Raw genomic sequence first — 12,063 nt, 5'->3', positions numbered from 1 at the left:
TTTTGTCTCAAATGTACATTTTCCATGAATCTATATATTTTTCATATAAATATTGAGGCTCTCTATTATTTAAAGTTTTTATATGCTAATGATATTATATTATAATTCTAAACGTTCTCTTGATTTTTAACCATCCTAACTGTTTGTAGTAATTAGTCACATGGTCATCCAAACGTAAGTTAAAAATAAAAATCTAATCTAATACAGGCGTTTAAAAAAAAGCCTTTTGCAAACGATCAATCATCATGTTATATTCATGTCACAATAAGTCACCAAAGCATAGTCAAACAATGGAAGTACCAAACCAGAAATCAACATGATCTTACATCTCAACAGATGGTCTGAAACATAGACGTTTGAACTGATATATGCATTGAAACAATGCAATTGAAAAAACCCTTTATATATACATAGTTAAATAACCCCGTTCCTGTTCTGACCAGGATAACAGTATTCATTATTCTAATCCCAAGATTTAACACACCATATTCTCATACTTATAGAAAATCTAAACCCATTGTTTATAGAAAGATCACGATTGACGAGCTGTTTAAGGATCTATAGTGTTTAATTTACCAGTCTACTAGTCCCTAAAATTATTGATTTACCATTTGGCAATATTTAAGCTCAAACCATGATCATTACTACAACCACTGAAATAATGTGCTTTAATAAATCAGCATTCAAACTACCAACTTAGCCACTGCATTGTTTTTATATCCTTAACATTAGTGTGTACAAACATACAATTGTAGATCGATCGTCAGCATATAACATTGAATTACTAAAAAACCTAACGATTCACATATTTTATTTATATACAAAAGAAAATAAGCATTGCAGAGGAGAGTTGAACCTTGCGGAACACGAACACCCACAGGATTATGCCTCCAATTAGACAGTAAAACCCACTCCACTCACAGTTTTTATTAACCCTTTGAACCCTATTTAAAAACAAATATGACTGAAACAATTTGATAGCATTAAATCAACTAAAACAATATGAATTTAAAGGATTGATAACAACAATTCATGATGGACGCAGGTCGAATGCACGTGTGAAATCAGTAGAACCATCACAGTTAATAATGACGTTTGTTCCATAGCAAAGCGCACATCAGTAATACGGACCAGGGCAGTTTTGAGTACTAAAGTATGGTTCTATTCTATACCCAACTGATACTTATACAGTACATTAGTAATGCAAATAAATGTATACACCTGTTCATAGATTAACTTATCAAATACCTACTTTACCGAATACACATAGAAAATTTTTAATTGCTCTATAGTTGTTTACAATCAGTAGGATTCTGTACTTTTAGGCAACGGTAAAATAAGAGCTCTTTTTTTCCATTGCTGGGATAAACGTTGTTCAATTAAACAAAAATTAATAACATGTCTCAGGATAATCTTAATTTCCTCGCTCTCAAAAATTATAACTACTAGAAACTTAACATGAGAATTCCATCGCTGAGCCTACTACCGCATTCGATGAAATAATCAGTATATCGCAATGATGTATAAGCTTCACAATTAATTTCGTTAAAAACTAAAACAATTATTTTGATCATTTGGTCCCAGACTATTATAATAAGCAATTAAGTCCTAAATTTTACATTATTACTTATGCCACAGAAGAAACGAATTCAAATCATTAACAGAAACAACTGGATCAGAAACTTTTTAAGGTTCTTTTCCTACGCCTTGATTTTTTACAATTTTCCACATAGACTTATTATTTAGATCAGATTGAAAACAGTTCTCAAAGTAACTATGTCTAGCATCCCTAATTAATCGTTTAATTCTATTGCGTAACAACTTATAGTTATTAAATAACAACAGGATCTTTTTGTTCTAACATACCTTTTATACATAGTGTCTCTTTCTTTCTCTTTCATCAGTAATCTGAGCTGGACCATCAAATCCAAGGACATGGATTTTTGTTTTGTGTAAATACTTTCTCTCAGGAATATATTTATCGTACAAATAAACCAACCTATTACACAGAATATCAACTTTGTCATCTATATTCTCACATAAATATACCTCGTTCCAATTCAACATGGCACATTCGTTTTTTCAAATGATTTGTATCAATATTTTTAAAATCCCTAATAGTAATAAAATCCTTTTTCAAAATCCAAGTCTTAACTTTAAATTTAAGTTTCACAACAAATATCAAATCATGGTAAGAAATCCCTGACACTGCTAACTGTCCGTGTTTTTTTTACTCTGAAAGTGTCTTTATTACAAAAAATTAATCAGATCCTCCCAACAGAGTACCTGTTGACGTGAGGCATAATTGAATAAGAAGTATCCGCATTTGATATCGTTTTGAGGATGAGAGGCCAATTATTTGCAAAGTTTAACAAAAAAACAGATTAAAAACTCAACATCCAGTAACGCTGGAGTTTTTATATCATAGACCCGACACACACTCTAATCTAACTACTTTAAATCTATCATATTAATTCTGAGAATTAAGTCTCCCAATTAATAAACCTAAATTAACATCATACAGATAAAGGTTAAAGGCCAAGTTTCGACACATATCGAAAAGATATCAGGCAGACTATATATATAATCGAGAAAATTTTCTTCAGCCCAAGTGGACCAGCTTTTTTTTTTTTAGTTAGGATTAAGGCGGGTCTGTACAATTACACAATAGCAAAAAAGTTTCCTCGCAACCGCATGACATATACATCCCAAAATATAGCAAAGTTCTGGTTTTATTTTTTTTTTTGCAGTACTTGTGGTGGTCATCCAGGGCCTTAGTGATCTAGCTAAAACACATTACATTTTAAAAAAAAAAAACTCCTTAATAATAATACGGCAAACACCTCGCCACCACCTCACTTTGGCCTTCCCTCTATCGTTGTCTAATTAGTTGTAATAATTTTTATACATTAAAAGGCAATGACCACAATTTCCGGGTTTTTTCAAAAAACGTTCTTTCGTGGTAAACACATAAGATAAATCAAAAATTATTAGTCCTTGAAAAAAACCAAAACTAAACAAAAACTGTCCCTTCCTCCCAGTGGTAACTCTAATATTTCCTCCAATCATTTACATGAGCTATCTATTTAAAAAAAACAGTGTTTTAGGAATTATTATTAACCTGAAAATTGACCTTTCCTGATATGCCCATTTTACGAATACTAATGGTGTGATCATATATTGACGTTTGACATTTTCCTTCTAGGGTGGATTGAACATTATGAGAATATTCTCGATTCTCAACACTAAACCTAAAAAAAAACCAAAAAAGCTCAATAGGAACAACGTCCAACGTACAACACCCTGAATTTAATTAAGAGCTTATATTCAACGGTAATAAAAAACAAAACCCCCACAAGTATTGTATTTCTAGATTAACCAAAAAGATTGAATAAGAAAATAAAATATAATATGCAGTAGAAGTGAGCCCATCCACACTTGCTTGTCGCCCAACACAACCATTCACGAGCAAGAGTTTTTCTTTTCTGGAGATCAGCTCTTTATCGGTGTCCGCACGATTAAACACTTCTGTGCCTCTGGGTTGGGGGGCGGGTCGTCAGTGCTCAAGGATTCCTTTGCTTACCTCATGTAAGATGAAAACGAACGGATAAGCCCGAACTCCTTTCTTTCACCCATAAGAAATGGGTGGTAAACTGTACGGGGGTACTGGCCTGTATCTCTGGCGCCTCTCTACTTGCTCTTGCCTCTCGCATCCGCACGTTTGCCGCGCGCCTTGCGTGCGCCTCTCTTGCTCTGAGGGTAGAAAAAATAATTTGCGAACGGCTCCTGGGTCAGTCCTCTACAATTGACATATGGATCACATTTGCATGGTCCTATTCCACTGTATCCCAGATCTTCTAGAATTTAGATTTTTTTTTTCTTTTCTCATTTCCCTTTTAGAAGCCAAGAACTGGCTAGGCTGTGTCAAGTCCTAATACTACGTATCAAAAGACTTATACAAATATACCCTCCACTCCAGTGGCCATAACGATCTCCATGCTCCCGACGCGTAAAAAAAAATTTTGGTAGCGGTAAACAATTGGTCAATTTGGGTTCTCATTAAAGGGTGAAACCAATAACGTGCTGTCACTACTTTATGAACTATGTCCGATAAAACATTTTTCCTTCTTTCTCTCAAATTTTCATTTACCGGCACAAGAGCACAAAATTCGACAGCAATCCACAAGAGAGAGTACCACCCCAACACGATTGATCTTTCAAGTAAACGTTGTTCCTTGTGGTTCCTTGCGCTATGTCCAGACACCTTGTTCCAACGCAGACCCTCTACTCGGTCAATTTTACTCTGAGTTTACAAAAAAACAAACTGGTGACAGTTTTTCTTTAAAGTGTTTAATATTTTTCCTTGCCTGGTTATAAAAATGTTTCCATCCTAGAATACAACTGTACTTTTCAAGCATTATTTTGGTGACACCCTCGATGGTTTCCAAGTATGGTATTATTTTTTTTATTAATATAATCCTCAATTTCCAGTCTAGAACATTTATCCTTTCTGCAAAGGTAATTCATTTAACTATCTTTATATTTGTAGGTTTTTTTAACTTCCCTCCTAAACGCTTTAACCATTTTTCAGAACAGGATATCGGAGAGTGATATCTTTTTTTATGCCAGCTGAATGCACTGCCTGCTTATTCTGCAGGGCAAACCACGCCGCTAATCAGTTTGAACCAGCACCGTGCGACCCGCCACCCACCGCAGGGCAACCCGGCAGGAGATAGATGAGAACTAACTGGGGCCCACCGCAACAACCTTGACTACCAACATCACACTAGCAAAGCTCGTCTCCCCCTGAGTCTATGTTTAAAAAAACATTTACAATTGGCAATAGGATAGTTCCCTCCATTAGCTTATGATATTCCGTAACAACACTTCTTAAATGAAAAAATAAGGAACATGACATAACTTTAACAAAAACAAAAAACACGTGAGCCTGATGAGCAATTGGGATTGGTGAGCAAAACAAAACTAAAACAAAACCACCCTGTTTGCACCTTATTTGCAAAAAACCACTTTATTCTTAGTAGTAGAACCTGTACATAGACTGCTACCGAGTTAGTCCGATTACACTGTAAACTTTTAACATTATTGTTCCTTTTTCCCCTCCCCCCTCTCACCCCTTTCCTTCCAAAATAGGTGATCAGATAGGAAAGTGAATTGTCCCTCCTGTTTGGTAATGTCCTAAAATAATAATTCGGTTCAACAATCAGGCAGAGAACTTCCACATTCTCAGTCAGGACATTTCCCAATTAGCTTTAAGAGTTGGACCAACAAATTATAAAAATCGAAAAAAAACATGCCCTTTGGTAATGTAAATATTGGCCAAATGGTGGGGGGGGGGGGGGGTGGGGGGGGGGGGGGGTGGGGGGGGGGGGGGGTGGGGGGGGGGGGGGGTGGGGGGGGGGGGGGGTGGGGGGGGGGGGGGGTGCCCTTAGGATCCTTTCAACAGCCGATATACTATGTTGTGATGACATTCAAAATAAGATATTGGTCAAATAAAAATTTCAGTCAAACTTTTCTAGTGGTTAAAAACTTGTGAAGCGAACGAACATTTGAGTTAGTTATAATATAAGGGTTGTATACGAAGTACAGGGAGTATTGTCGAAGCATTTCAATAACCCATTTCAGTTGGCTTTAGTGTACGTCTTCGCTTTATACCTTCGCGAAGCACAAGCAAAATTGTTCGTCACAAGTCTAATGCACTCCTCAGCAGACCTTGTTAAAATTTTAAAGCATGGGTTTTCGAAAACTGAAATTATTGTCTTCAATGTTTGACAACCAAGGTCAGCGACCCAAATCAGTATTGTTTAGTAGGACAACTGAAATTGTTATTATGGAAAATATGCTTTCTTGAAGAGTTTATAAAATTCAAAATAGCAAGAAGCTGAGGGTTATAAAGCTATACTCGTTGTCATTATTTATACGACCCGCCGGTAAGAAAGCGTTGCCTTCAGATATCTATAAATAGGCCCTGAGGTCATACAGGACTCAAGGACCAAAGCCGCGTCTGAGCGGTGACGGTGACAGTAGAAGTCGCAATGAGCTTCTATTGTGGTTTAGCTGAACTTAGGAATTCAACGTCATACTTTTGGACTTCTATTGTTTGGTGCTGGTTCTTGAAATACACTTTAATGATACTGGTTAATAATAGGCGGTAACAAATTTATTTGTCTCAACAATACTATAACTCGATACATTTCATCTCCGATGTACATGACCGAAAAATATGTATAATGTAATTTTTTATTCAAAGTTAGTTTGAACCTGTTATAAGTAAACGTGCAAGTATAAAATTGTTGTACTGAAATATTGAAGAATTTGTTGCATTTAAGATTATTTGTAAGATGGTGCATACTGTTGTATAGAAAGCAAAAAGGCCATTATTGGGTATATAGGAAGATTCTGAAGATGGAGAGAGGGAGTGAGAGGGAGGGAGAGATCGGGGAGAGAGCTAATAAGGGGTTACTGCTACATCTAAACTTAGCCTCAGAGAGAAATATTAAGTTTATGATAAAGGGAGAGAGTGGGAGGGAGGGAGGGAAAGATGAAGGGAGCCGAGAGAGAGGGAGGAGGAGGGGGACGAGGGAGGGGGTAGAGGGGGTGGGTAGAGGGGGAGGGTAGAGGGGGAGGGTAGTTGGGGAGAGAGGGAGAGGTTGAGAGGGAGAGGGAGAGGGAGGGTGGAGAGAGCTAATAATGGGTTACTACTACACCTAAACTTTGTCTCAGAGAAGATGTATTTAGTTATGATAAAGGGAGGGAGAGGGATAAAGGGAAACACAGAGGGGAAAGTGAAAGAGGGAGGGAGGGAAAGAAGGAGGGAAGGAGAGGGAGGGAGAGGGGGGAGATAGAGCGCTAATAATGGGTTACTATTAAATCTAAACTGAAAGGTTAAAAGAGAACATTATCTGCAATAATATTTATAATGAACCGTTAGTAATATCTCAAATATAATAAGAGTATTGACAGTCAGGCCTCATCGCCTCGGATATCCTATATACCAAAGACCTTGTCTGAAGAGAAAAAGCGGTTATCGCTTGAGGTCGTCAAGCAACAACAAGCGCCTCATTGGTTGGGTGACCGCTGAACGAACCTGTTCTTTCAAACCAATGTATATATCGGTCATTGGCAAAGTACCAAAACTATCCTGTATTATGGCTAATTTTCCCGTAAGAAGTTGGAGAAGTTTTGATTTAAAATGTCTTTGCTCTATCCTACCAGTACTCCTACCAGTCTATCGTATCCAGATTTGGCTGTAAAAATTCAAAATGTGTTCTGCTGTCTAGGCATTCTAAAACTGCCGAATTTTTAAAATTATTAGCTAGAAAGGTGCAGTGAACAGTTATTTAATGTAACTGTAAAAATAAAAAAGACGTCTAATTGAAAATTATATTTAATATAAAAAGCTTTAAAAAAATTCACTTTGTATTCAAACATTTTTATTATAGGAAACAAAGCATTCTATTTGGTTTAAACACCCGTAGGCACTTAAACCTTTAAACTTTTAATACGAAGTAGATTAAATAATAGTAAGGCTCAGTATTGCTTTATTTTCAATGTCATATGGTTTATTTATTTATTTTATTCACGGTATTACCATTTACAATTTCAAATCAATAACAAATAAATAATAATAAATAACAATATATTTTAACAGACAATAACAACAAAATGATGAAAATTATGTTGTTTCTTCTCATGTATTCTTCATAATATTATTATCTTCATTCGCAATAATAATAATAAATTATTTATTGCGTAGAACATAAAAACAATGTTATAGCAATCGTCACGTATATCGAGCTAAATTTTCCATTCGTTCTACCATCGAAGTCCCTTCCATACATACAATTTTTGCGTTCACTCTCTCTCACTCATTCGAATTGATCCACCACTTCCCCGGTCAGTCAGCCAATTGAGAGGTCTCCCAATTGTGTGCCATAAACTCGTCTATACTGTAGAACGCATGTGTAATCAATGTTGTTTTTAGACGAGCTTTGAATGCCTTCAGCATGGGGACACATTTAATCGAGTTCGGCAAGTTGTTGACAATTCGAAGGCAAACGCTCGTGAGCTACCGTCCTGTGTCTTCCAGTTCGGTAGTCATCCCTGCCTCTAGTTGCATAAGAGTGTAAATCACTACCTCTTGTGTGTTCGCATTTGGACTTGAAAAATGACACGTTTCCAAGACGTAGAGGCAAGGTAATGTCAACAATTTTAGATTTTTGAAAGCTGGCCTGCACGACTCTCTCCATTGCAGTTTTGCAGTTGTTCGAACTGCTTTTTTTTGAAGGATGAAAATTCTGGAAAAGTTTGCGGTTGTGCAACCTCCCCACAATGCCAATCCGTAAGAAAGGTGTGGGTAGATCAGTCCATAATATGCCGTCATCAGTACCTGCGTTGGGCAGTATTTCGGACAGTTTCCTCAAGACATAAATGCTTGAGGATAACTTTGAACAAACATAGTCTACATGACAATCCCAAGTCAAACCTCGATCTAGGTGTATTACAAGGAATTTCATTGAGTACACTTCAGTGATTTCAGATTCGTCTAACATGACTGTAGGAGTATAATCTGAATCTGTTTGTCGCAAACTAAATTGAATGGAATTTCGATTTCAAAAGGATTTTTTTTTTTTAGATTGAGCTCATTGAAATGTTGAACTGCACTGTTGAGCTCAATGAACGTAATTTTTTTCAAGTTCTTCTTGTGATTTGAGTTGAGACAGAGAGTCGTGTCATCTGCGTACTGGACGAGTCGCCCTTGTTGTACCGATGAACCAACATCATTTACGTAGATCAAGAAGAGTAATGGGCTAAGTATGGAGCCCTGAGGAACACCATAGCTCAGACTCTCCTCTCCCGATTTGACGCCTGAAATGCCTACAAATTGGTGTTCGATCACTGAGATACGATTTGAGCCACTTGAGCGACACTCCTCGCATCCCGTAATACTCCAGTTTGCGAATGAGGATTTGATGGTCGACACAGTCAAACGCTTTGATAAGTCAAGGAAAAAAAAACACAAAGTATCTCCTCGACCTTCAATTCCCTCTACTATCGCATCGACTAGACGCACGACTGCGTTCTACCGTCGATCTACCACATCGGAATCCGAACTGGTTTACAGACAGCAGATGGTGTTTGTCCAGAAAATTCACACAACGGGAAAGAAAGAGCTTCTCAAAGATTTTGCTGAAGACCGGCAATATCGATATGGGGCGGTAAGTTTGAGTTGAAAGAGGGTCACCCTTCTTAAAAATTGGAGTGACTTTAGCGATTTTGAGAGAGGAAGGAAACGCTCCCGAGTGAAAAGAGAGGTTGATAAGGTGTTCGAGCGGGCCCAATAAATGCTTAGAGCATTGCTTTAGGAGCCACGTCGACACATAATTTGAGTCATTAGACCGTTTTGATGGGAAGCCTCGTATCACTCTAGCCAATTTCCTCCTCTGATACCGGGACCAAAGCCAATGAAGCTATTGGACTCGGCACTGACATGTGAACCGGCTGGCTATATGGAGGGACGATGTCCTAGTTCAGCTCCAACCGAGGAAAAGAATTTTATTGAACTCCTCAGCTACCCTTAAAGGATCATTTGGTGAGTTTTATCTTTGATCTGTAGTTCAATCGGTTTATCAATTAATAATTTTTTTATTGTTGATGAAGGCCCATGCAGTTTTTGATACGTTTTTCGACGTGAGCAACGCTTTGTTTACATCATAGGCTTTCCGCAGCTTTGAATGACTTTTCTATAAATTTGTTTGTTTGTACTTTTGAACTCTTCGTTAACTGTGTGCTTGTTTATTTTTTTTAATTTCCGAGAAAAATAAAAATTTTTCTCTAGAAACCAGGATACCTTTGGTAATCCATGTGCACTTTCGTTTCTTAGGTCTTTGTTTGGTTTTCCTTAGAGGACAGCAATGAATATTATGTCTTTTGTTTTATAAACAGTAAAAAATGGCAAAGACTTGATATTATATAATCAGAATAAATACCGGGAGAGTTACGTGGTTAAATGTGGAGACATCGTCTGGCGCTGTTTGGGAAGGAACTGTAAAGCGAATGTTAGGACTGATAATAAAAAAACTATCATTTACACCGCTAATGAGACTCATAGTGGACCACACCCAATAACCATGAGGGTCCTGACACCATCTCCACCTACACAGAGACGACTTCCCCTCGTCACGACTCCAAGACCTGCGGGATCTTCACCTTTTACGACCACATCTTCCAGCGCACCTGAGTCCGCATCCTCGACTGATATTCCGCCTGCTCCCGCACCCGCTTCGCCACTCCATTCCAGCAATACTCCAGCCACTTCATCACACAAAGCAGAAGACTCATCGGGAGAAATCTCAACATTAAAAAATGAAATAACTCGTTTAAATAACGAAATGCGGGGTCTTCTAGACCACGCCATCGAGTCGGATATGCGCTTGCTAAAATTTACTGACCAAATCTTTGTATCAGACGCAATCAATCTCCGATAATAAGGAAAATAGGCCAGCGACTCAAGACTGCAGTATACAGTGTGATCTTCCTGTGAACGAAAGCTCGTCTGAACCTATTGCAACACGTACATACACAGACGTGTCTGCGCAGTGTGACCTAACAGACCAACGGGCAGCGTGGATGGAAATGGAAGAATCGGTGCGTAGTTTAAGAGGAACAGTGGAAGTTTTGGAAGTAGAAAACCATTGTTTAAAGCTCCAACTAAAGTCCTGCAAGTGTGCTGAACAGTCTCGCCAACCATTGACTGTGATTCGCAGCAATTTAGATACATCTCCTCCAGTAACAACTCAAAATACTGGAGTAAAAAAACAGCCGGTCTTTGGATGGCTGTTTGAATTGTAACGAACTTTTGCTAGTGGTTTTTTTAATTTGTGTTTATTTGCTATTGGTTGGTACACAAGTTGTCCTGAGTTTGTTTTATTGCATCATACAGACTGAGTGAGTTTTAACTATACAGGGTGTACATAAAGTCCTGCACTGGTATAATATTTTCTAAACGATAACAGATAAATGAACAAGATTTGGTACATCAATACTACACCTAAAAATCTACTTTTTGAAGGAACTATCAGTTTTCTGTAATATCATGGGGACGTCCCGCAAGGAGTCGGAAGGAAATCTTAAATAGGAGCATAGGTCAATATGCACATCATTTTAAAGGGCTTATCTAGCAGAGTTTAATGCCGTAAACCGCACTCAAAAAGATTGATCCAGTACAAAATGGCGGCTGTTCAAAGGTTTTACTTGGTTACATTTCATTAGTAGCCATAACCCCGGTAAAGCAAAACTGCAACCAAACGAATACTGCAGATAAATACTACATTATGATTGTCAGTTGTACAGAAGTGAATTATGACGTAGGTTATCCTCAAGGGGTACAAATATGGTCCTAATATATTGGTAACAGTGTTTAAATAGGCTCTTACGTCAATGCCGTAGTGTGGGGGTGCTCCGTCCTGTTGAAACCAGATATTCTGGTAATGTTCTCCAAACATGTTTCGAAGTGCTGGTGTAATTTCATTTTCTAGCAAACGTTAATATGATATTGCACTTAAATTTCCCCATCTATATCACCCCGCTCTTAGGATTGCTCTTCCTTCCGTTCCCACAGCTGGCAACAAGACTTCCTACGTCCATAACTTCAAGAAATGTAACCTTATAAATGTCTATCAAGAACTGCAGCATGATATCCCGCGTGTTTGTTACAAAAACTCTTTTTCACCTGATGACGTAAACATGCAATTCTCTAACCTTGCTGAAACGTTAAAAAACCTCTGTCTTAAAACATACGCCTTTGATTAAAGTCGGATCATCATTCCCACCGTGGTTCAGTCCGGAGTTGAAGAGACTGGTAACTGAAAAGAAACGACTTCAATTACAATATAAGAGAACTTTGAATGACTGCACATACTATTCTTACTCTCGCACCAGGTCAAATTGTAAACGGCTTTCTCAAGAATGCTTCGAAAATTACATAAACCATGTCCAAAATATCCTTCCTTCTAATCCCAACAGGTTCTGGAGCTTCGTTGATGG

At 37.8% G+C, this 12,063-nt stretch overlaps 1 protein-coding gene across 1 annotated transcript in view; it reads right to left on the bottom strand.

Moving 5' to 3' along the window:
• The window catches only part of LOC124367187 (eIF-2-alpha kinase activator GCN1-like), a 120,920-nt gene extending 110,561 nt beyond the window's left edge, over nucleotides 1-10,359 (bottom strand). Inside the window, 1 exon segment of the mRNA XM_046823838.1 lies at nucleotides 10,255-10,359. Coding sequence (XP_046679794.1) covers nucleotides 10,255-10,359 — 105 coding nt within the window.
• Between the last annotated feature and the right edge of the window lie 1,704 nt (nucleotides 10,360-12,063).

Source organism: Homalodisca vitripennis, chromosome 8, assembly GCF_021130785.1.
Source record: "Homalodisca vitripennis isolate AUS2020 chromosome 8, UT_GWSS_2.1, whole genome shotgun sequence".
Lineage (NCBI taxonomy): Eukaryota > Metazoa > Arthropoda > Insecta > Hemiptera > Cicadellidae > Homalodisca > Homalodisca vitripennis.
Note: the sequence above shows the minus strand (reverse complement) of the source record. Positions and strands in the feature narration are given on the sequence as shown.